Source organism: Scatophagus argus, chromosome 9, assembly GCF_020382885.2.
Source record: "Scatophagus argus isolate fScaArg1 chromosome 9, fScaArg1.pri, whole genome shotgun sequence".
In the NCBI taxonomy this organism is placed as follows: Eukaryota; Metazoa; Chordata; class Actinopteri; family Scatophagidae; genus Scatophagus; species Scatophagus argus.
Window position 1 is genome coordinate 11590006 of NC_058501.1, and position 23315 is coordinate 11613320.

At 40.6% G+C, this 23315-nt stretch overlaps 3 protein-coding genes across 5 annotated transcripts; 1 reads left to right on the plus strand and 2 right to left on the minus strand.

Moving 5' to 3' along the window:
- The first annotated feature begins 147 nt into the window (after positions 1 to 147).
- Positions 148 to 22028, plus strand: LOC124064425 (carboxypeptidase Q-like). Of its 2 annotated transcripts, none has more exons than XM_046398876.1 (11): positions 148 to 191; positions 981 to 1131; positions 1528 to 1737; positions 1902 to 2018; positions 2098 to 2305; positions 2467 to 2674; positions 6501 to 6612; positions 7227 to 7318; positions 8335 to 8430; positions 8784 to 8889; positions 21738 to 22028. In XM_046398876.1, the coding sequence occupies exons 2-11, from the start codon at positions 981 to 983 to the stop codon at positions 21896 to 21898; spliced, it is 1461 nt and encodes a 486-aa protein (XP_046254832.1). In that variant the 5' UTR covers positions 148 to 191; the 3' UTR covers positions 21899 to 22028. The 2 variants fall into 2 exon arrangements, with proteins under 2 accessions (XP_046254832.1, XP_046254831.1); XM_046398875.1 differs by having other exon boundaries at positions 155 to 285.
- Positions 8676 to 16030, minus strand: LOC124064426. Its single transcript, XM_046398877.1, has 8 exons — positions 15723 to 16030; positions 15014 to 15226; positions 13623 to 13758; positions 12298 to 12432; positions 11431 to 11586; positions 11147 to 11281; positions 10377 to 10491; positions 8676 to 10225 (listed from the first exon to the last, which is right to left on the minus strand). Exons 1-8 carry the CDS (start codon positions 16010 to 16012, stop codon positions 10029 to 10031), a joined length of 1377 nt encoding a protein of 458 aa, XP_046254833.1. The 5' UTR covers positions 16013 to 16030; the 3' UTR covers positions 8676 to 10028.
- On the minus strand, positions 16848 to 20785 carry LOC124064431. Of its 2 annotated transcripts, XM_046398883.1 has the most exons (4): positions 20455 to 20785; positions 19262 to 19345; positions 17782 to 17914; positions 16848 to 17633 (listed from the first exon to the last, which is right to left on the minus strand). In XM_046398883.1, exons 1-4 carry the CDS (start codon positions 20707 to 20709, stop codon positions 17434 to 17436), a joined length of 672 nt encoding a protein of 223 aa, XP_046254839.1. In that variant the 5' UTR covers positions 20710 to 20785; the 3' UTR covers positions 16848 to 17433. The 2 variants fall into 2 exon arrangements, with proteins under 2 accessions (XP_046254839.1, XP_046254840.1); XM_046398884.1 differs by lacking the exon at positions 19262 to 19345 and having other exon boundaries at positions 20455 to 20784.
- Positions 22029 to 23315: the final 1287 nt, after the last annotated feature.

Consider the following 23315-nt stretch of genomic DNA (forward strand, 5'->3'; position numbering starts at 1 on the left):
AATAAATGTATTAACACAGTTTTACCACATGAAACCTTGTTCAGCATCTGTAGTTGCAGTTTAGTTTACTAAATTTAACTGCTGAGTATATTTGTAGCGATGGCGCTTTTATTGTGAAAACAGTGAAACCGGAAGTTTACTCTCGTTTGGCACGCTAAAATCACGAGCACGGAAACGGTGTTTACGTTCCGGTGGTGACTGTGAATGTGTCATTTAAAGTTCTCTTAAAACTGTATAAAGTGTTGTAACGTCAGCGACAGCAAAGACACTAACTTGGCCTGAAGGGTTTGTGTTTGTTTGCGTTTTCGAATCAAAGTTTATCTTCATTGTATTGTTGGTCTAAAAAACTCTGAACCGCCGTTTCTCTCCGTCCTCAGTTCGTCTGTATTAAAACCTGATCCGTCTAGTTTAACGATTGCTTGTTGACTTAGAAAGGTTTAACGGTGCAACTGGACAGTTAAACTACTGATGTTGTGGACGTGGCCTGAAAGTGAAAGTGAAATCTGTAATGTTAGCTAACGTTATGTTACTTCGCGTTATTTTTTGCCCACCCGCGAAGTAGTCGCTTCTGGGAGCTGCGTATGATAAATAACAAGAGTGTCCTACCTATTTTTTAATATGTCTTTTCACTGAAGTTGAACACTTATTCAGTCATAGAAATAATCCCCAAGATGATGCTGGCAAAGATGAGATGATGAGCCTCTGGCATTTCATCGTAGTTGGTGTCCAGAGCCATGTTTGTATGAGGTTACACAGCATTAGGTTTTAGTGGTGCTTTTGAATCTACAATAGAATAAATTTGTTATGCTGTTACAGTTTAATCTATCTTGGATAATATCTAAATGACGAGATACCCAACTGTAAATAAAACAGATAACCAGTGAAGTGGTTTGGTGATACTGTGATGTCTGTCGTTGCCAGTATGAAAACTTGAACCAATGTTGGAATTATAATCACACTGGTGTCTTCTCTGTCCGTAGATGGCTCAGAAAGGTGGACAGCCCTTCCTCCTGTCCCTCTTCGTGTTTCTCTCCACGCTATCATCTCTGCATGACTGTCACCCTCACCCTGCTCGATACATGAATTCGATGTTTGCAGCAAGGACCATCTCCTATCATACTGCAGGGAAAGGTAACTCAAATCCTTGTACCTTCAGAAAATGTAGTAAAGGCCTATGTATGGACATCAGGGTGTGACTGGGTGTCAATGAACATACCAGTCCAGTTACTGCCCATTGATACTTAAGATAGACTCAGTCATTAATCACAGTTTACTTACTGGTCACTCATATTGTGTAAGATAGTCACTGTATGTTTATATTGCTTCCTTTATCTATTGTGCATATGATTATTTGTGGCAGATCTTTGTAGAGGTCTTGAATTCTGTGCGTTTAAAAATATATAATTGCAGTATATTCGCTCATCTATTTAAGTTTCAAAGATACTCCTCTTGGTGCTTGACTCAAAAACTGCTCGAATGGTTTAAAGAGAACTTAATTTAGTTTTTGTGTGCTTCTGTGTGTCTCAGACATAGCTGCAGAGGTAGCAGGCTACACTGATGTGGCCAAACAGATTATTGATTTGGCTGTGTCTGGCGCTGCCCAGAACCGCTCTTACAAACGGCTGACTGACTTCACCGACACCATAGGGAACCGTGTCAGTGGCTCACCCAACCTGGAGATGGCCATCAAATACATGTACGGTGCTATGACACAGGATGGGTTGGATGTACATCTGGGTGAGTATACCTTGTTATCTATCTCAGTGGATGCAGGATGTGAATAAGTGTGCAATGAGAATAACTTGCTGTCATACATTTCACACATTGAGGAATCACTTTAAACAAAGCCTTGTCCTCTGCTAAATGGAACTGCACTTTAGTTTCACCTCTTTCTTCCTCAGAGCCAGTCAAAATCCCACACTGGGTGAGAGGGAAGGAAAGTGCAGAAATGATTTTGCCTAGGGCCAAAAGTCTGGCTATATTGGGACTGGGTAGCAGTGTGGGGACACCACCTGAAGGTAAAGACTATATTGAATATAATCATGACTGTCATCCTCTTTCCTTTTACATCTCACTGCCTCACTCTTATCTTTCCAGGCATCGAGGCAGAAGTGTTGGTTGTAAAGTCTTTTGAGGAACTGAAGTATAGAGCCAGTGAGGCTGTAGGGAGGATCGTGGTCTTTAACCAGCCATTCATCAGCTACGGGGAGACTGTGGCTTACCGTGCTTATGGCGCCTCTCAGGCAGCCAGAGTGGGAGCTGTGGCCACACTCATTCGATCTATTACGCCATTTTCTATTAACAGGTATTTATCTATATTTCTAATTAGATGGGACGTCTATGAACATTACAGTTAAGTCTTGCTGAAGGGCCTATCGGTCTGATATTTGATCCTGAACTTCTCAGGTGTAATAAAGGTTTAATCTGAAGATTCACAGGTCTCATTCTTTGTGCCCTCCTCTTAAGTCCCCATACAGGTTGGCAGGACTACCAAGATGGAGTGAGGTGCATCCCTACAGCCTGTATCACTGTTGAGGACGCTGAGCTGATGTGGCGTATGGCACAGAGGGGACAGAAGATTGTGGTCAGACTTATAATGGGAGCAAAGACTCTGCCAGATGCCGACTCCTTCAACACAGTGGCTGAGATAAAAGGCTGGCAACACCCTGAGCAGGTATGACACCTACCTGTCTGAAGTTTTTATTTATGTATCTTATCATCTTCCTTTTTCCAGTCTTTTAATGGCAGGGGAAATCTTTGTGGGTAGGCTTTCCAATGAACTCTGTAGGAATTAGATGTTCTGAAGGAAGGCTCTATCTACATTCTTGTCTCTCTCTTAATTAGTCTTTCTGTCTTTTCCTCAATTTGGTGGGCTGAGAAAGGAGTGGTGTAGCCTCTTTTTCCCAGCTACAGATATTCCCACAGCTGTTTAGTCTGGTCTGTTTAGTTTGCCAGTGTGTGTGTGTGTGTGTGTGTGTGAGTGAGTGTGAGTGATCCAGTCTTTCCAGAAAGTGCTGAGCCTCAGTTGAAAATGAGGATTTCAGTTTTGGTCAGAGTAAATGGCTTTCTATGGAAGCACATGCCTTGTGTAAACAAACTATTCGGCTTAATTATGTTTTTTTGGATGTGTTTGAAAAAGTCTAGTTTTTCACTGCAATTAGAAACAGCTTCTTAGGAAAATTCCTGAGAAATGCCTCAGCATTAGTGTTCTATTTTCAATAAGTCCCCAAACTCTGACCCTATGAAGGTACTTAGAGAAATTACAACAATCCAAAGCTTTTTTTTTCCGTTTTTTTAACTGCATTTTTTTCTATTCTATTGTACAGTCCTGTCAAAATTAACATATCCTTTTATGGTATGTGTAGAGTTGTGATTTGTGAATACCTTAATGCAATCATGCATGAAACTACTAAGTCAGTAGGGATAGACAGCGTAGCTTAGTAGGGACAGTAACCTACAAATAGGATAAAATAATCTGATTCCAGAATACATTGTGTGAATAGGGTTATTGTGGGTATTGTGTGTCATGCATCATAGACAGGCTGTTTGTCTGTTGTGGGATGAACACATAGGCGAACACATGTGCCACGTTACCAGTTTTGTTTTTCACTATTAGACTTCTCAGTCATAGGAAAAAATGGCAAAATATGCCCTGCAGTGTGTCAGAAAGCTATCACTGCACAAAGCAAACACATTACATGACCAGACTTCCAACTTTGCAGTTCAGTATCACACAATGTCACACACAGTTCCTTGGTATGCTTGTGGATAAGGACACAGGCATGTTTAGCAGGTAGAACCTGATGAGCAGATAAGGTGTTGCTGCACAAACCTTGCATGCAGGTGCCCTGTTTGCAGGAAAAGGAGTAAGATGCCCCTGAATAAATCCCACTATTGCTCCCCTACACAGTGGATAAGAGCTCTTGTACTGCTCAGAGTTGCTGAGTCTGAGCAAAAGTGGATAAGAAACAGGATCAGCATTTCTCATCCACATGGACAGCTTTGGTTACGTTGAACTAGCATGTTCTAAATAGATGAGCAGGGTCTGTAAATCCGCATGACGCAGAACTGCAGCATATCAGAAAAACAATGAGGAAGACTTTACCAAACTGAATCAACATTTTGCATTTCTATGTATCACACACTTGAAGCCTGTGTGAAATTTCCAGTGTCTTTTGTGTATCATGGTGTATACTGTATATAGATGCGTGTTGCCTGGAGTGCGAGTGTTTTTATCGTTGTTAAGGAAGTGTGTTTATTGCATTTGGAACAGAGGCTTTCTTGCACCATATAACATCTGACAAGATACGTTCAGTGGGCTGATGAAAGTAAATACGTGTCTGCACTGGGAATTTCCCAGGAGTGTGACCATGAGATGCATGTTTGTAAAGGTTTACTCCCTCACAGTCTCTTGAGCGAAGGTGGCCAAACACAAGATTCCGGACTTTGATTGCTAACAGACTTAGTATGTATGATGTTAAGTTAACTATACTTCAGCAGTTCCCAATGTGTGTGATTCAAGTAAACTCTGTTCTTTTTCACAAACAGCGGTCTCTCTGTTTTAATTTGGCGAAAAACCGGAAATAACTGAAAAAATGCCCAGAAGACTTGGATTAGAGGATCATCACTGATGTAATCTGTTACTATTCTGATCTTGGAATGGATGCTTGGTCGTTCATTACAGAGAAGGGAAATGAAACACATGGTATGGCTGACATCATTTCTGGCTCTGTGACTTTGTGCTTGGGCTGACAGTAGCAGCAATTGTGGTTGGTGTGTGTGTGTGCGTGTGCGTGTGCATGTGCGCAGAAAGATGTATATTTGAGTTTTAGTGAGTCATTTCCACAGTTTAGCCTTTCGGAGCCATTCACGGTCATCTGAAAATGAGTTGCTAGGATTTTTTTCCACCCACTCAGCTTTCACAATTTGAACTTTTTTAAATCTCAAATGTCCTGATGTGTAGGATGTATTTTTTTGGTTATGCTTAAAACACAAATCATATACAATTATACTGGGATGACTATTGATCATAAATGTCAGCATGTTTTCATTAAAAACCTTTCTATTCCCACCTAAACTACACGTCACTGAAACACATCTAAACATGTTGTTCTGAAAGTTGATATCTCATGATTTAAACTACGGTGTATGTCTCCACTTTCAACAGATTGTAAAAAGCAGTCTTCAACAGACTAATAGCAATACTAGTCAGGTAGCTGTGCCCCTTAGTTGTAAGAGAAATGTAACAGTATAAACTCAGCAAGGTCAGAAGGATTTTCTGAGGTTCACTAATGTAAGAATTACAACAGAGAAATAATCCACATTGGATTTAAATATATATATGAATATCCTGAAATTTAAACACTGCTGGAGGCCTGAACTATTACACAACTAGTGTATTCATGAACAAATTCTAATTCAGAGAGTGGACTGAAAAATCTCTGATGTGGAACAAACTTTCATGTTAATTCAGTTCAATTTATTTATATAGTGCCAAATCACAACAAAAGTTATCTCATGTTAGAGGAAATGGGTGTAGAAGAAAAACCACTTCAGTGATTCATGGACCCACCATCTCCATGTTTGTTTGCTTAGTGTGTATTTATGTCCTCGTATTTCTAGGTGGTGTATCCTGATGACTAAAAGCGTTTAGTGTGTTGGCTACACATTTACACCAATAATGATACTACTGAACTCACTTTAGGTACACTGGTGGTGAGAATATTTCTAGAAAGGTCACAGCAGTACTTTAAGTGCTAACATTAACATGCTAACATGCTGAAAATTTCATGACAGTAAGTCAGATAGATTTCGTGAAATTTCACTGGACAAGTGAAAAGTTTTAGCTGTCAGTGGTGCCAGTGGAAAGGTCAGAGAATTATAAAACAAATCATCAAATTTCTTGGAAATCCATCCTAAAGTTGCAGAGATATTTCAGTTTGGAATAAAGTGGTGCACTGACAATTTAGGTTATGCCACATGTGCTGCTAAAAAATGTCCTAGCATTTCTGTTTATCTAAGACTGTTATGGAATGTGCAGCCTCTGGGTCATTGTCCACACCTGGACCTGCTCAGGTCAGGAAATGTTTGGTAACCTGGAACATCAGGTCAGGACCGTCCCACTGACGGGAATCCCACCCCTTAAAATTCCTGGAAATGGGCTATCACTCTGAACTGTGTGTTTTTGTGTTTGTTTTCCTGTTTCTTTGAGTCCGTCTGTCTGAGACACAGAAATGATTTTTTTATTCAAAAGACAGTTGAATTTGAGCCATATTGTGCGTGTTATGTGTTTGTGTGTGCTATAATAAAATGTAGACAGCACATCGGTCAGATAGCATTATCTGGTCCTATCTTCTCAGCATGTCTGATTCAGATCAGACAGAGTCTCCATGGATACACACCTAGCAAAACTGTCCCGCCTCCGCCACCACCATCATCACCGCATTCTCTCCGTCTCTTTTGTTTATGTTTAATATGCCCATATTGGTCTGATCTGCTAGGTCGTCTTGCTGAGTGGTCATTTGGACAGTTGGGATGTGGGCCAAGGCGCCATGGATGACGGAGGTGGAGCCATGATATCCTGGGAGGTTCTGTCACTTATCAAGGACTTAGGTAATATATGTCACACACACACATGCAGTTCACAGATGGAAATTGACATTCTGCAGAAATACAACCTGTTTGTCCTACTGAGATGTACAGTTTGATAAAAGTACAACTCTCCCAACAACAGGAGCTGGTAGAACAATGTATATGTACAAGTATAGTAAAGTTCTATTCAGCAAAACAAAATTTTCTTTATTGCTCCTTCAATAAACTCCATCCAGTTATAGAATACTGTGAAAAGTTGGCAGAGAATCTTGTCCCAAACTTAGGGACAAATTACAAAACAGTTCCTCAGACTGTAAACAGTAATTTCCTCCAACTGTTTGTAAACCGATTTGGATATACTGTCCTGTACTCTAGTGGACAAAAGAATGCAACTGATGAAGCTTATAGTGTGTCAGGTTGCATCAACCTGGAGTACAAGGTACAGTGATGAAGAGTTTTGTGGGCAGGATTACGCTAAACTTCAGCGTGTTTTACAGCTTGTACAGAAAAGCTACTGCATTTTCATCACTATACATGAAAGTTGTGTCTTTTGTGAATTTGAGACGTTTTTCTTTCTGTATATATTTGCATCTCTGTTGCTTTCTGTATTGATTCAAGTCTTAATCCATTTCCAGGTTTACGTCCAAGGAGGACCCTACGAACAGTGCTGTGGACAGCTGAAGAGCAGGGTGGAGTTGGAGCACAGCAGTACTACAATCTACACAAGGTACTGTTACTACAATACCTAATAGGAAACACATTGTGACGGCAGTAAAGCAAATTATCACAATCAGAATCACAATACTTTATTGATCCCTGGAGGGAAATTGGATTATGTTCTTGTCAGTAGGAAGGGTCAGACCATGATGTGGAAGCATAGAGTGACTGAGTGTACAAGTCTACTTGCGAGGAATTTTTGTATAACAGGCCTTGACCCACAATAAACTATGTTCTCATAGAGAGGAACAGGTGTAGTGTGTTTATGTACCGGAGAATCCCTGCCAGAGGAATTACATTTGTGGGTTGTCCTGTCAACAAACTCGTCTGTCCTTCCTATTCTTTTGAAAGAGATAACTCAGAATTGCCTTGAGGAAATTTCCTCCCATTTGGAACAAATATCCACTTGGACTCAAGGATGAACTCATTGGAATTTGATGGCCAAATGTCACTATGACCTCACAAAACATTTTTGGCCTTAACTCAAGCATTTCTATGGTAATTATGACAAAATCATGTGTACTAGGATAAAATGATGAAGTGATGACATTTAATATCCAGGAGGTCAAAGATCAATTTCACTGTTATGTTTCACATAGTTCATATTCGGTCAGATACTGTATCCCTGACACAAATCTTGGGAGTTCCCCTTGAACCAGTGCAGCTTGTGTAGATCCTCTGTGCTGTCAGGTTGAAGATGCAAGTGAAACATGGACATTTGAGAGTTTGCAAGAACATCTATATTTGGAGCATTGTCTGCTTTCATGGCTTTGTGTTTTATCAAAATCAGCTTCGTTGGTGAAACACATGAATACATAGAAGGGATCTGACTCAAAGAACTCAGATACTACTAGACAGACTACACCTTTAGTTCAGCTCAAGCGAGTAAAAGTAGTCTCTGAATGAGGGCAGCATATCTTTCATGGGAAATTAGTCACTAAAATCATACAGGTCAATACTGTGATCACGTCCATAAATACACTCTTGGTCCTTCACCTATTCCATCTGCTTTGTCTCCCCATCCAGGGAAACCTGTCCAACTTTGACCTGGTAATGGAGTCTGACTTGGGAACATTTAATCCAGTGGCTCTTCAGTTTACTGGCAGTGAAGCAGCACGAAAGGTAGGACTGAAAATACAATGCCATCATGTAATTATTGGTATTTGTACAGGCTGTAAAGTCTGAACTATTTTGCAAGGTGATATAAATTAGTATCATGCCATTAAAGTGCAGTCCCTTTTAAATGGCAGGAACCCCTATTAAATTCAGATGTCCACTTAAAAATGGTCACAGAATAGTCACTGTGGGCATATAGTTGGCTGCCTGAATTATAGTGGCCATGTAATGTAAAAATAAGACAATGCATCTTGAAATTAGCATTAGTTTTTAATAACGCTGAACCATGTCTGATAAGTACTGGCACATAAATAGACTGCATGATGAGCTGAGAAACACTCAGATGTGTCTGTCAACAGGTGATGGAAGAAGTGGTGAAATTATTGGCTCCCATTAATACGACCAAGCTGGAAACATATGCAGAAGGGACAGACATCTCACCATGGATGAAGGCAGGAATACCAGGTCAGATAAGTCAATATGTCTGTGTCTCTGCTTGGAACATTAGATGTTAATGACAGGATGAGTTTGTAAAATTGATCTTACATGTTACAGTGTAAGAAAAACTTCTAAACCTGTTCTAACATGACTGTATGTCAGTCATAAACACAGAAACTTGAAACAGGAAGTAACTCATCCTAATTTTCTGGTTTTGGTTTGAATAACTACTCTTTTCTCATGAAAGTGTTGTATACACAGAATCACATCCTCACTGATGAACTGTGAACACAGAATACTGTGGTATTGGGAAGTGGGATCTGATATTCATTTGAAGTATTTCATGAAATTCTGAATTGAAACTTCCAACAAGTTTAAAGTATGGACGTACTGTATGCAAGTACGTACAGAATAGGCCTGACAGAATAAAGAGTAAAATCATTGTCTTTAAAAAGGCTGCTGATTGATAAAAAGCACTGGCCAACTCACTGCAGGATTTCACAAAATCTTAGACAGTGGACCTTTAACATCTGCCAATGTGATTCTATCTTTGTGCCTTTGGGAGAGATGTAGTGGTCCTCTCTGCCTCTGTCTGTTTTTTGTAGAAGTGAAACTGCAACATACACAGTGTGATATAATCTTCAGACAAGGAAGTGAAAAACCCCCCACAAAACCCCCAATTTAAACATTTCATTATACAACAAGGCACTGCAAATCTTCCTGCTGTAAAGCAGTGATAATATGTGGATACAACGACAGTCTTCAATTACCAAACATTTAACAGCTCCACTGGGGCAGCTGAAGGTTTGGTGCCTTGCTCAAGGGCACCTTGAAGGCAGTAGGGCTTCTGCTACACTTTGTCTGTTTGGATATTCTGGAATGTTTTCAAATCCCTTCTTCCCTATCTTTTAGGGCTTGTACTGTGTTCATTGTACTGTAATACATGGGAGTGAAGAAAAATGTTTGCAGCGAATAGCCCCATTTCAGTTGGACAGTGTCAAGTGTCAAGTCAGTTACACAAGTTGATAATTTGCTGTAGAGGCACCTTGTTCAAATGCCATATTTATACAAGATTTTAGCAGTCTTAAGGCCAGAATGTACTCGCAAATGGACGCGTACACACACTGCACGCTGCAGACACCATAGACATGTAGAAATCCTCAGAGTCATGTTGAGTCCTCAGGTTCATGAACCACCAAAGACACGCTGCACTCTGAAAGGCATTCATCTTTGTCTGTGAGGCTGAGTCGAGTTCTCTTGGCTGCTCTGTTTACTGCTGGTTGTAGGAATAGTAATGGACTGTCCAAGGGGAAGGTGAGGGTGCACACACCACAGTCTCTGCTGGACACTGTAGCTTGGGTAGCTTCAACGCACAAACAAAGATATCAGTAATTCAGTTAGTAATGTCTGATTTAAGAGTATGAAAGAGCAATTGTTAGTGAAATAAGTGAGTTAAAATAAGTGTTTTCAATAAGTGAAAACAATTACAGCTAATTTCATATATGACTACAAACCTATACTTCGAACGTTAGTCTGCTGTGTGCCCACGGATCTTCTCTCTGTGGGGTCAGTTTGGGTGGCCACATGTCTTAAAACAGGCAAACTGTGAGATGTGCTGCTTTCATTGTCCTAAATGCAGGGAACGGTGACAATTAACACAGTATATTCAACATTACAAATATTTAAAACAACAAATCAATGGATAAAACACACAATAAGGCTGTAGTTGTTGTAACTATTCTCATAGCTAGTACACCACAGTGACAGGTTCCTTCCTAACTGCTCCTTCATTAGAAGCCTGAACAGGTGGCTGAGGCATTGTGTGTTGGGCTGGGAATCTTTTTGGAATCACTGAGGCTGACTACGAGAATGATCATAAACTGATGACAACATGGGCGTGTCTCAAACTACCCCCTATACCTCCTGTCTACCCACTTCCATTCTGACTGCATGCCCTCAAGAAGGATCTGGCACATTAAGTGCCAACTCAAACCAACTAAACTGGAGTGGAAGGGAATTCTAAAACCGCCTGACTTGCTGTCTGACTTACTGACCATGTGCAATGTGATGCAAATATACCCTTCAGTGTTGCAGAAAACCCAGTATGTAAAATTTTATTACACTCTGGGATAAAACTGGTCAACACATAATACCAGGGCTACCCATAGATACTTCCATTGCTTATCACCGAACCTGCGTAATCACAATGAACTGCAGGATGAAACTTAACTCGAGTTGTGATTTCAAGCCACCAAAATTTTATCATTAACAAATGTTAACAAACCTTAACTGACTGTGAATGCAGTACTGGAGCTGTGGTGACAGGTTTCTTCCTCACTTCTTCGTCATCAGATTGCAGGACAGTAGGCTGAGGTAGATGCTCGGACTGAGGCCTGGGTTTCAGACTAACCACAGCAGACTAGAGTAGAGAAGATGAAAGACAAGAAATAATAACACAAGACAAGTAATAGTGACACATTTTCACTTAGCTTTGACTGCAATTTGAGAATAATTTCTTATCAGTTCTTTTCTCTGCAACATTTTTACTTGTGTTGTGAAACTGCTAACCTGAACTGAATGTGCAGACCAATCTACTGGAGCCATAGTGACAAATTCCTTCTTCACTACCCCATAATGAGACTGCAGGGCAGTTGGTTGAGGTAGAGGCTGGGACTGAGGCTGGGACTGAGGCTTAGGTCTGGTTTTCAGGCTACAGACCGCAGACTACAATAGAGAAAATGAAAGACAAGAATTTGTGACATTTCAATTTGACTTGACTCATACTAATTTCAATAGCATTTTTTTATATCACTCAGTAGTAACAGAACACATTAAATACAGAAAATACAATCCAAAAACATGCAGCAAATACAGGTGAACGAGATGATCTTCAAGGTAGTACAGCATGTGGAGGTGGTATGGGGTCAGTCACATCATGCATGTCAGGTGTGACATCTGCGTGACTGATATGATGTCAGATTGATTTAAATGAGAGAAAGTTCACACAGCTTAAGAGGAATCTGTTTGTTCAAGAAACAGTGAGGACTAATGCTAAAAACAGATAAAGGACGTATGATCAGAGAGGGGACCTGGGGCCTCATTTATAAAAATGTTCTTAGATTTATACTTGTACCTATTCTTAAGATCATTTACAGCGTTCATAAAAGATGCTGAGCATAAAAAAAAGCTTATTCTGTATTTGCAGCACTTTCCTGTGATGTGCTGTAATGTCTGAATTTGCAGCACGTTTCCTAAATGCTGCGCATGTGTTATCAAACTGATGAAGAGGTTTTCTTAATTTGCTTATGTTTTCTCTATCTGTGTGAGTTTCCTTTAGCTGCAGTGTGTTGAACTCTCAGGACCACTGTAATACATTCAACCATTACCACATTTCTCTGCAATATCTCAACTTGCAATGTGAAACTGTTTGCTTACCTGAACTGAACGTGCAGACCAATCCACTGGAGCCATAGTGACAAATTTCTTCCTCACTGCTCCGTGAGGCTGCAGGACAGTTGGCTGAGCTACATGCTGGGACTGAGACCTGGGTTTCAGACTACAGACACCAGACTGCAGTAGAGAGGATGAGACAAGAAATAGTAACACATTTTAACTTTACCTTGACTTCTGATACCAATTTTCATGAAAGCTCCTTTTGAACTTTACTGGGGACTGGGGCTGTGGCCAGCTGCTGTTTTAAACAAAAAAGAAAACCAATGGCTGGTATGTATATAACTTACACTTACTTAACAAAAATACTGTTTTCCTCTATGCAAAATTTTACTTTCATAATAATTAAAAGATTTTTTTTTTACTTTTACAATGTCTTCTCAAAATAAAGTGCTCTGCTATTGGAAAGAGCTACAAATAACAATTAACTAAAAATGAGCTGTACACCCAACTTTATCTGACATATTTTACTTGGTGCCTCTATTCTCAACTATGGGGAATCGCTGTTCATCCAGAGCCATGGATTCCAAAATTTTCCTCGCAATTGCTTTGGTCTTTTCACTGCTCAAACCAAGGAAAGATAGGAGAGGCTGCTAGCTTGTGCTTGGCACTGAGCTCTGAGAGACCATCAGGGACATTATTCAGAATTACCATTCACACACATCTATAAAACACAACATATTCACACACTATAGTAACAACCTCACACACTTACAAGTCAAATGCTTTCACATACACTACTGAAATGTTATGCTTTCACACACACTATTGAAACGCTCTCACACACAACTAAAATGCTCAGGAAGGCAGCTCAAAAGAGAAAGTGCTCTGGAGCATTCTGATGAGGCACATGCTGTCTAAATAGCAGATAATTGCCGGAGGGAACGCCGTGAACAGGGAAAATGTAAAGTGACGGCTTAAAATGAATCTTTATCTATTCCTCTTTGTTTTTGGTTTATTAGTGCAAACTTTATTTTATGAAAATAAAGGGAATGAAGAGGATATAATACGTTGTTTTACAAGCGCTTTGCAGTGTGCTGAATCGCTTCAGAGAAATGAGCCCAATAATTTTGACCAGGAAAGGCTTTATAGAGTGTTTCATGACCATACAAGAACTATATCTGCTTTTCGTCCAGAGATGATCTTTGGAATAGGGACATCAGTCACCTACTGGGATTGCTGCACAGGTGTTTTTGAACATGAGGCCAGACAGAGGTCTGCTGGTGCAAATATATTGTTACCCCCAACAACTTTCACGGGTCACCCCGCCGTCCCAGACACACCATAACCAGTGAGTAAGGCACACTTACCAAAAGCATCCTTGATGGTTTTACATAAAGAGCTTTAGTTTTGTAAACCTTGTGGATAAGAATTCCATTCAGCTCCTGACCCTTTTGGAGTTTAGGGGACACCAGCTTATTGCCACAAGCCATTAGGAACTGGAGGCTACAGAAAGATGGGGAACAAAGAAAAATGTTTAAATAACATGTTTTACAGCCGTCTTAGAGATAGAATGTGTGTGTGTGTCACTATGACACACATGTATGCATCGTGTATCCTTTGACTTATTGCTTCTAATGAGGCTCAAAAGTGTGACGGAACTCCTTAAAACATGGTGTAAACATGCTGTGTCGTTAACTGCCACAATCGTTCACATGATCGCTTTGGTAAAAAGAAAACAAAAAAACGATGGGGTGAAATTTTTCTCATTTCTAACGCGGAAACAAAGCCAAGGACCTCGGATCTGTGAGCTAACAAGGAGACGCCAAATGGCCTGGAAAGCCGCCGTGAGACAACCAAACATCACTTTCATCGCAATCACCCGACACGTGTTGGTGTGTTCATGACATTTTTAGACTGGTGTTGGTGGTGTTTTTCTGAAAATAAAATCAACGGCTGTTAATCTTCCTCTGCTTATTTCTATTTATCCTTAACGTGTCATTGATATGTCAGGCACAGGAAAATCTCCTCACCTGTTACTTGCTCATATGCCAACAAACACCAGGCCTACACTTTACAAAGAAAGTTAATAAAACTATGCCTGATGGTGATAATAAATATTGTAGTTCAGTAGCAATATGTGAAACTATATTCCAACTACTTTAATTGAGCCATAAGAAGTCCTCTGTGAGACCATGCCATTTACTCAAGCAATAATGTCTGAACACTTCTTGTGTTCAAATCTTTTCAGTTTATTACAAACATTCTTGTGCAGTGACACTTAAATTTCCAGTAACAGTGCAAATAAGGTGCCAACAACAAAAGACTGCGTTCAAACATATAAATAACAAAGCAAATGAGGTAACAAATGAAAATACAATGTGCAAACACAGGTTAATATCACTGTGCTCATATGGCTCGATCCCACCAATTTTACTAATTTTTTCGAGGTGCTGAGCCTTTGGAACAGGGTCCAGCTTGTCTCGGTATGGTCCATTTTTTCATGGTGTGTGTCTCTCTCTCTCTCTCAGCACCGTATCTAACGAGAAGTGATCTAAACAAAAAACTTTTGGCCGCAAAAACGGCGGCCGCGCCACACAGTGCTTTGTGAGATCACGCGCCCTTTCCAGCCCTTTGACCAATTCACAAACACTGATAGTATGCTATCAAATGGATAGAGTGATCATGAATGTACTCGCACTGTACGTGTGATTGTTTTAAAAAATGTGGATACAAAAAAGAAAGAAAGAAAAGCCTTTACCTGACATCTTCCGGAATACGTTCACCAAATCCATCCCTGATGTGTTGTATTACAGTCTGGTGGTCCCAGACCTTCTGGAACTCAAAGGCACTGAGGATGTGTCCATGTTTGTGTAGCCACACTTTTGTTCCTTGTTTGCAGACAATTGCCCATGATGGATTGGGAAGTAGTATCACATCTTTGTTGAAATGGTCATGCTGCTGTGCACAGGCTCTGAAATAATAGAAGAACATCAGACTGCGCGTAAACAGACAGTGCAAGTCAAGCACAGAGACCATGGCAGCAGAGCATCGTGTACACCTGGTTAGACCATTAGGCTTCAGATACTTTAACTAATAATAATAATAATAATGATAATAAGGAAGGTCAGACGACAGATGTTTCCCACACTGACATTTGCGTGTGCTTCACCTGTTAGGACGGCGTCGAAGGAAAAAGAAAAGAGAGGACTACGCTCTCCAGCCGGCTCACCTGCAGCTCCAAAGACCAGCTGTCAGAGGAGCGCTCGGCTGTTCCTCTCTATAGCCTGCGTTTGTGCTAAAGATTCTACTACCAAAATGTTTAGCACAACGGGTGTCGCGATGTGTTTTAACGTTGGCAAGAAAAAAAAAACCAAACCAAAACATCGTCTGTCTTCTCAGTCGCTGATAGCAGCAAAATATGCATCCCTAGTTAGACTGGCAATACACAGGGTAAATATCCATCTCACCTTCTTCTACTTGTGCCCGATGTCCATGTGCCGAAGCTCTGCTCAGCTTGATAACGCGGCACGGAGGTCCGGACCGGGCCAGCAGCCGGCTGTGGCAGGCCGGTGCGGCCGCTAAATGGGGATAGCGTTGTAAGTCGACTCTCGCCCGTGTCACAACCTGAGGCAACGTGTGACTGTTGCCCGGTTGTTGTTGCATTTGACGGTGTTCGAATTGTCTCCGCCGACGCCAAAACATTGTTTAACAAGGCGGCAGCTTCTGTTGAGCCACCGGAGAGCTCCTGAGATGACATGTGCGCTCCACTTCACACTCCACTTCCTCTTCTGAAACGCCTTCCGGTTACACTGAAACACCTTCCGGTGCCACTGAAAGGTCTTCCGGTTACACTGAAATCTCAGTAGAGTATGTGAAAGCCTTTCAGTTGTAAGTGTGAGAAGGTTTTACTCTAGTCTGTGTGAATAGGTTTTGTTTTATATACAGAGTCAGTCAAAATAATGTACACAGATCAGGAAAAAAGGGTAATGCCATCTGTTGGGAAAACAACAGTACACACTGTTATGGTAATTTGATCAAACTTTGAAAGAGGTATCTATTTGTATAAAAGCATATATGTATAGAAGCACTTATACAAATTAAATATTTGTGCATGTTTTTCTTTTCCTGATGTGTGTATACTTGGCTGACTGTGAATGGTAATTCTGAATAGTGTCCCTGACGGCCCCTCATACCACTTCTTTCCTGTGTCCTCCACTCTACTTGCAGAGTGGAGAATACACTTGTATTGTACATGACTGCAGAACTTCAGACCTTAAACTGATGATGAATCTTTACTTATCAGCACCTTGTGTACATACTTACAGTGTACATACTTGAGATGGGTGTTCATCTGTTTTATTAGAAAGTGATTGATTGAGGCTTGTATGTCCTTGACTCAAACTAGTAATGATGTCCTCCTCCCAGGTCTTCATTTCCTGTAAAAACATGTTTTTAATCATTAATTTATTATTGTTCCAGTATTCTTCCCAGACTCATTTTTTGTATATTTCCTGAGATTCCTTCCCTGTACTCAATATAGGTCTGTAAACAATAAAACTATTGACTATATAAAGAATAAAATAGAAGAGCACTTAACCAGTATAACAGAATTTTGTTTTATTATAATACATCTAATGAACCCTATTTTCCTGTAAAAAAGAAAATCACTCATGTGATAAAACCCACATAACACATTTTTCTACCATTTTTCTACTGTAACTTTGCTGCTCTGCTTGTGGTTTTGGTCGAGATAGACTGGTCAAAACATCTCTCCTGTGTCTGCCTAGTGTTAGTAGAAGTTAAATCTCCTAACACTCAGAGAGACATGGTAGTAAAACTTGTAGAAGAGGAACTGAAAACAAAAAGAACACAAAAACATTTGAACTTTAAGCTGGGTAGACCACAAACACACTGAGGGTTTGGTTTTTTTGCTCAAGGGCACATTGAAGCCAGTTTCCTTGACGGGATCTTTTTTGCATTCCTTTTCTGTTCTGTAATATCAGGGATATGAAGACACATGTGCTGCCATGTGTATCTGATGGTAATATGTTTTCCACATTCTTATTCGTTCTGTTCACTAATTTGTCGCTCACCAAGCCCTCATTGTGAAGAGGGCTCTGAAAAGTTAAACAAAAAAGACGCAGCTGATAACCCAGGACAGCAACAGGGTGTTCAGGGTCATGTCAAGTCCTCTGGTTCATGAACCACCATGGACAAGCTGCATTCTGACGGGCCTTCCTCTTCATCTGTGAGGCTGAGTCGAGGTCTCTTGGCTGGTCTCTTTACTATTGTTGGCTGGAGGAACAGTATTGGACTGTCCAAGGGGAAGGTGAGGGTGCACATGCCGCAGTCTCTGCTGGACACTCTTGCCTGTGTAGCTTCAATGTGCAAAGAAAAAGAAATCAGTACTCCTGTCAGTGGTGTCTACAGTAGCAGTATGAATGAGCATACTTATTATTACAGTAAGCAAAAGCAAAAACTAAACCAAATTTCATATATGACTTGAAGATATGTGGTAAGACAAACCTTTACTTCGAAAGGTATTCGGCAGAGTTTTCATGGATAGCTGTGTGGCCACAGATTTTGTCTCTGGGGGATCAGTCTGGCAGGCTACGTGTCTTACAGAAGGTAAAGTTCCAGAGACATTGCCCACGGTGCCCTAAAAGAAACACAAGAGACTCAATAGATCCATTATCCATTCATCCATGTTCTATACCCCTTTATCCACCAGGATCATGGGTGGGGTGATGGAACCTGTCCCTAACCTATAGGGCGAGAGGCGGGGTACACCCTGGACTGGTCAACAGTCGATCACAGGGACGACACACAAAGACAGACCATCAAACACCCTCACACGCCACATCTAGGGGCAATGCAAGTTAACCTAATGTGCATGTTTTGGGGATTGTGGGAGGAAGCCGGAGTCCCTGTAGAAAACCTGCAGAGGCACATGCAAACTCCGCACACAAGGGCCCAGACCCAGACCTGCAACCCTCTTGCTGTGAGGCAACAGTGCTATTCACTGCACTGCCCTCATCCATTATCATACATGTAACTTAAAACAACCAATACTGAGGCAAAGTACTGAGTACAAAGTGGGGGCAAAATTAAGAGTTATGTGTTTAGGTTGTGAGGTGAAAGTCGTCTGGGTTTATGGTATGTGACAGGTTGAAAGAAAAATTAAATTAGGGAGCAATATTATTCTTCGGTCCAAGTTTAAGTTGTTTAAGATTACCTCCCCTTCCGAAAACTTCTAATAATTATTACTTTTCTTTTACCAAATTTTGTAATATCAATTCATGTTCATGAACACATGGCTTATAAAACCATAGCCAAGCTAAGTAAGTTTTATTTATATAGTTCATTATAGCAAATCACAAGTTTATCACAAAGCTTTTCAGGCTGTGTATCATAAGACACCTTCTGTCCTTAGACCCTCAATCTGGATAAGGACTTTAACTGACATATTTCACCTTGCCAAACAAGATCAGGTGCCTCACCTGATCATCCAGGGCCATAAATTCCAAAATTTTCTTCATGATTGCTTTGGTCTTTTCACCACTCATACCAAGGAAAATTATGAGAGGCTGCTGAACTTGAAGAGACCATCCAAAACATTATATGTATGCTCATTTCTTTTTGTTGACTAAATAAACCAATGAAGGAAAAAGGAATGACAGCGGTGTGTGCCTAACATATGATTTCATATGTAGAGAATACACAACGCTGGATTGTTTTTGTCTGGTACACACAGCTAGAATGTTTATTTATTTTCTGTTCTGGCAGTTGATGGCACACAGGGCAAGTCAGCATAAAACTTAAAAGGGTTTACGTACACTTACATGTGTGTTTATAAAAAAAATCCTTGCTGCATGTTAAATATCCTGAATATTTGACAAATATTCTCAGAAAAAAGTACACCTTAAAAAGGCATGTAGCAAACACACATAACATGACATGACATTTTCAACTTGGCTGTTAGCATTATTATCATTCATATACTTACTTTTCTTTCATCTGCACTTTTGCCACGTACCGTTGGTACTGATCCCTGTTTTAATGACAGTTTCTGGGCCAGTCCTCTCTTGTGCTGACCCAGGTTGAAGAAGCAGTCGGAGGCAAATTGGTTGGCACACACAAACAGGTTTTTAGAGATTGTTGCTGGGATGTTCCCATCAAAAATTAAGTTAATCCACAGAACTCCGATGTCCTCTAAAGGCTGGAAGGCAATGCAGTGATTTGTGTTGGTCGAAGCAGCCGACAACAGAACAGTTCCCGTGTTTAGCTCTGACCTTTGCTGTAATGCCAGCGGCTCAGGTGCTTGCGAGAAAAACAACAACAACAAAACAGCGAATATGTGCAAAGGTAGATCTCAATCCGTGGGTGGAGATATCCACGTGAGTTGGGATTATTCAAATATGCCTACTCCATACGTAGAGACGGGAGTAAAACCTAAACGTTGAATCCCGTATTTTCTGATCTAGGCAGCCCACTCAGAAGTCACTGGGTTGTCATATTTCACATTTTGTGAGTTGGTGGGCCCTCCAAATACACAAATATATGAGCACAAGAAAAAAGTGAGTTTTTATATTAAGTACCCTTTAAATGTCTAATTAAGTTTGTTATTCCAAGCGTTTACGGTTCACTTTGGCCTTAGATGTACACTACAAATTGCGGACTTTCTGTCTTTGTCACTCACAGTGAAGCATCTCCACGTTAAACACGTCAGTGGGCCGCTGTGCGTCGTCCTCTTCTTCTTTGTCTTCTTGGAGGTTGGCATCCACCTTATTGGTACATTACCGCCACCGTTTGCTCCGAAGTGTGGGTCAGACAGTAGATTCACAATCTAAAAAAAATCTCTGTACTTATCTCTATTAACTAGTATCCTAAAACCCAGCTCCTGCCTAATGTTCATATCCTGTGAAAAGGCCCTGTTTCCCTTAAAAAACCTAATAGTACCCTATCCCGTGTGAGCTCACCCTTATGAAGCACATCCTGCTTTGATAGTCTGCCTCAAAGTGGTTTGGACACATACATGTAGATGTTGGTCGTAATGGAAACTCAGAAATGTGCAGAATATTTCCCTAATTCGCGGCCAACCAGTGGATAAGTGCGGTGTTTGCTTTTTCCACAATAGAAATAATGGTTTATTAAAGCCAGGGTTTTCGTATTTGACATTTCCTCGGGCTAAACACTCACCTGTGTCACCACTTGGACAGGTGTTGGGACGGCATCGGGATTTAACAGAAGCTGCTTCTTGAATCCCATTTCCACCTCTGCATAGTTGGAGAAACACTCGCGAGTGAAGTGGAGGTTGCACACGTAAACAGAAGCGGAAGGCATGTCGATCCGCCCCAAAGCATTCAGCCAGCGGTGTGCCATCTCTCTGTTGGACGGCAAAGAGTGCAAACCCTCCGTGCTCTTGCACTCGGGATAAGAGCACTTCCGTCCCATGCTTGACAGCTGACTGTCGGGCAGTCTACGGGCTGATAGCTAACCAAGCTAAAAACAAACCAACTTCAACTTCTTTCTTTCAAAATAAATGGCAGTTGGCAAGTCGTTTTCTAACTTACCGCCACCTGTGGACCGGAGGGTAGTGTTAGGTGGTCTTTGCGCCGTGCTACGTGGCCTTCATTAGAAGATGGAGTTTGCTAAGTTGTTAATAGCTCAGAAGCTGTTGCGGTTTAATCTGTTGTTAAAATATTTTTAAATAATTGTTTTACCTTTAAATGTGGTCCGATGTCCCTCACTATCCATTGTCTTTATAATTGTAGATCAACGTGGAAGCACTGATATGGTAAATATTTGTCCATATCCCTGTGTTTATAAGACTTACAACCTGTAACACTGGCGTTTACACTTTACACACTGAATGTGGTGTCTGAGGAAAATGTGTGAATATGGAGAATGACAACTTCATATGGCTTCATTTTTCACAGCTTTTTACACACATAAACATACATATACATATATATATTACTAAACAATCTAAACACATTTTCAAGCTTAGGACCTTTAATGTAATAAAAAAGCTAAATTGTTAAAATGATTACTGTTTCTGATTACATGAACAAACCAAAGCAGGCCCAGCAGATAAGCAAGTTGAAACAGAAAGGTCACTGCAATGAGAGGTGAAATTTAAACTGTGACCAGTTAGAAGTTTTATTCCTTCACTCTTCACAGTGTCTGAGTATTTCATGGCTGTAGTTCTTTTGCACATGTTAGGGTCAGACCTGATCAACAGCTTTTTCCTGATTCACGGTCAAAATACACTGAACCGTTCAGACCCACGTTCCCCTTCTGTAAAAACGTTCAGCTTCAACAGAAACATCCCTGGAGGATCAAACAAGGTGCAGTAACGGTGTTTCTTTTTTGGTGTAACATTTTGTGTCCAGGATTGTCTAAACAGTTCACTCTTCAACTTGTGATACTTAGTGGAAAAGTTGGTATTTCATTTCTCTTTTTCTTCATCGCTCCTGCAGGTGCCAGCCTCCATGTGGCAGACAGTCGATACTTTTGGTTCCACCACAGTGAAGGTGATACCATGACGGTTCAGGACCCTCAGGACATGAACCTCTGCTCAGCACTGTGGGCCGTGGTTGCTTATGTCGTGGCAGACCTGCAGGACATGCTGCCCAGGTAGCCTGTTACCACACAGGATGCTGAGCCTCCAGCGAACATGAGGACTGGATGATCACCACGCCTGTACTGCTCAAGTCCAAAACATGCAGTCAAATTCAACTTTTTATTAAAAGAAAATCCAACAACCTTGACATTTAGTGGATTAAGACATTTTTGATTACAAATTGAATGTGAAGGAGAGAGGATTAAAAAATAAGACTGAGTGACTCCTCTGTATTAACCAGAATAAGTTGCACAATATCAGCACAAAAAGTATTTTAGTTGAATTATAGTAGATTAAAACATTTATAATTACAAAGACGCAATAGATTTGCATAACATTGCAGCTTGTGGGTCTGGTTGTCTTGACTCTAAACAAGACTAACAAGACTAAAGCAAAATTAAGTCCAGTTAGGACCAAAAATAGAGACAATAAGAGCAATAATATAAGCTTACAGCATATGATCCTTCTGCATAGTGACTTTTAACAGCAACATCATTCATCATCATCATTCTTTATGAGGGAGATATTTTTTAAGTGAAAAGCTGATTTTTATATGCTGACTGACTGGCTGAGACTGGACCAAGAAGATGAGAGTTTTCTTTCTCAGGCATTTGACTTGTCTAAACGCGCTCATGTCTTGTGCTGCAAAAACAGGATTTTGTTTTAGGTCTGTGGGAGTAGAGACTTATCAAGTCTTATCAAGTGCAAGGAATCACCTCCACACTGTGAATTACTCATCTGTGAGAGAGACAGAAAGCTTCTTACTATGTTAGCCTTTAGTCTAATAAAGACTAATAAAAAGCCTATCTTATCTTGTCTAATCTTAGTCAAACCAGCCTAACAAGCAACAGCAATAAGCTGCTTAATAATCAAGTGTGTTGAGAAACTGTGACAAAATTCCCAGTATTTCTGTCAGTATCCAAAACATCATCTTAATCTCATTTTATGTCACGTCTTTGTGCCAAATGTAAGATTTTACATTAAAAATCATTGCAGTCTTGTATTATAATCATTAAAGTTTTACTCATTGCTTCACAGCGTTATTCCCATTTGCTCTTCTGCCGTAATGTTTTAAAGTTTGCTTGTCACGTCATTTCTCTGACAGAAGAAAGAGGAAGATGAAAGACAGTGAGGACAAAATTTAGTTCACAGAAAGGAGAAGAGAGGAAGGAGGAATGGAGAACCAGGCGGTGGCATGATGCATGAAGACTTAAAAAAGATCATAGAGAAGAGTTGAGGAAGGAAAAAATTCATCATTTTGTGGGTGCCATGTAGACCAACATAGCAGATACACACACACACACACACACACACTCAGCTCGGATCTCTTTACCCCGTGAACTGATAAGTCAGCACTCCCAATGGGTGATGTCAGGGTTAGTCAGACAGCCAATGTAGATAAAGTCACGTTGAAAACGCAGATGTGTGTGTAGGT

Coding starts and splice junctions, on each gene's coding strand:
- LOC124064426 (XM_046398877.1), bottom strand. CDS start 16,012: ATGTCATCTCAGGAGCTCTCCGGTGGCTCAACAGAAGCTGCCGCCTTG. Junction 13,759..15,013: donor CGTATTCCGGAAGATGTCAG/GTAAAGGCTTTT, acceptor ATCTTTCTGTAG/CCTCCAGTTCCTAATGGCTT. Junction 12,433..13,622: donor AACCATCAAGGATGCTTTTG/GTAAGTGTGCCT, acceptor TCTCTACTGCAG/TCTGGTGTCTGTAGTCTGAA.
- LOC124064425 (XM_046398876.1), top strand. CDS start 981: ATGGCTCAGAAAGGTGGACAGCCCTTCCTCCTGTCCCTCTTCGTGTTT. Junction 2,675..6,500: donor GCTGGCAACACCCTGAGCAG/GTATGACACCTA, acceptor CTGATCTGCTAG/GTCGTCTTGCTGAGTGGTCA. Junction 8,890..21,737: donor GATGAAGGCAGGAATACCAG/GTCAGATAAGTC, acceptor TCGCTCCTGCAG/GTGCCAGCCTCCATGTGGCA.
- LOC124064431 (XM_046398883.1), bottom strand. CDS start 20,709: ATGGGACGGAAGTGCTCTTATCCCGAGTGCAAGAGCACGGAGGGTTTG. Junction 17,915..19,261: donor AAAGTGCAGATGAAAGAAAA/GTAAGTATATGA, acceptor TGTTTCTTTTAG/GGCACCGTGGGCAATGTCTC. Junction 17,634..17,781: donor GAATACCTTTCGAAGTAAAG/GTTTGTCTTACC, acceptor TGCACATTGAAG/CTACACAGGCAAGAGTGTCC.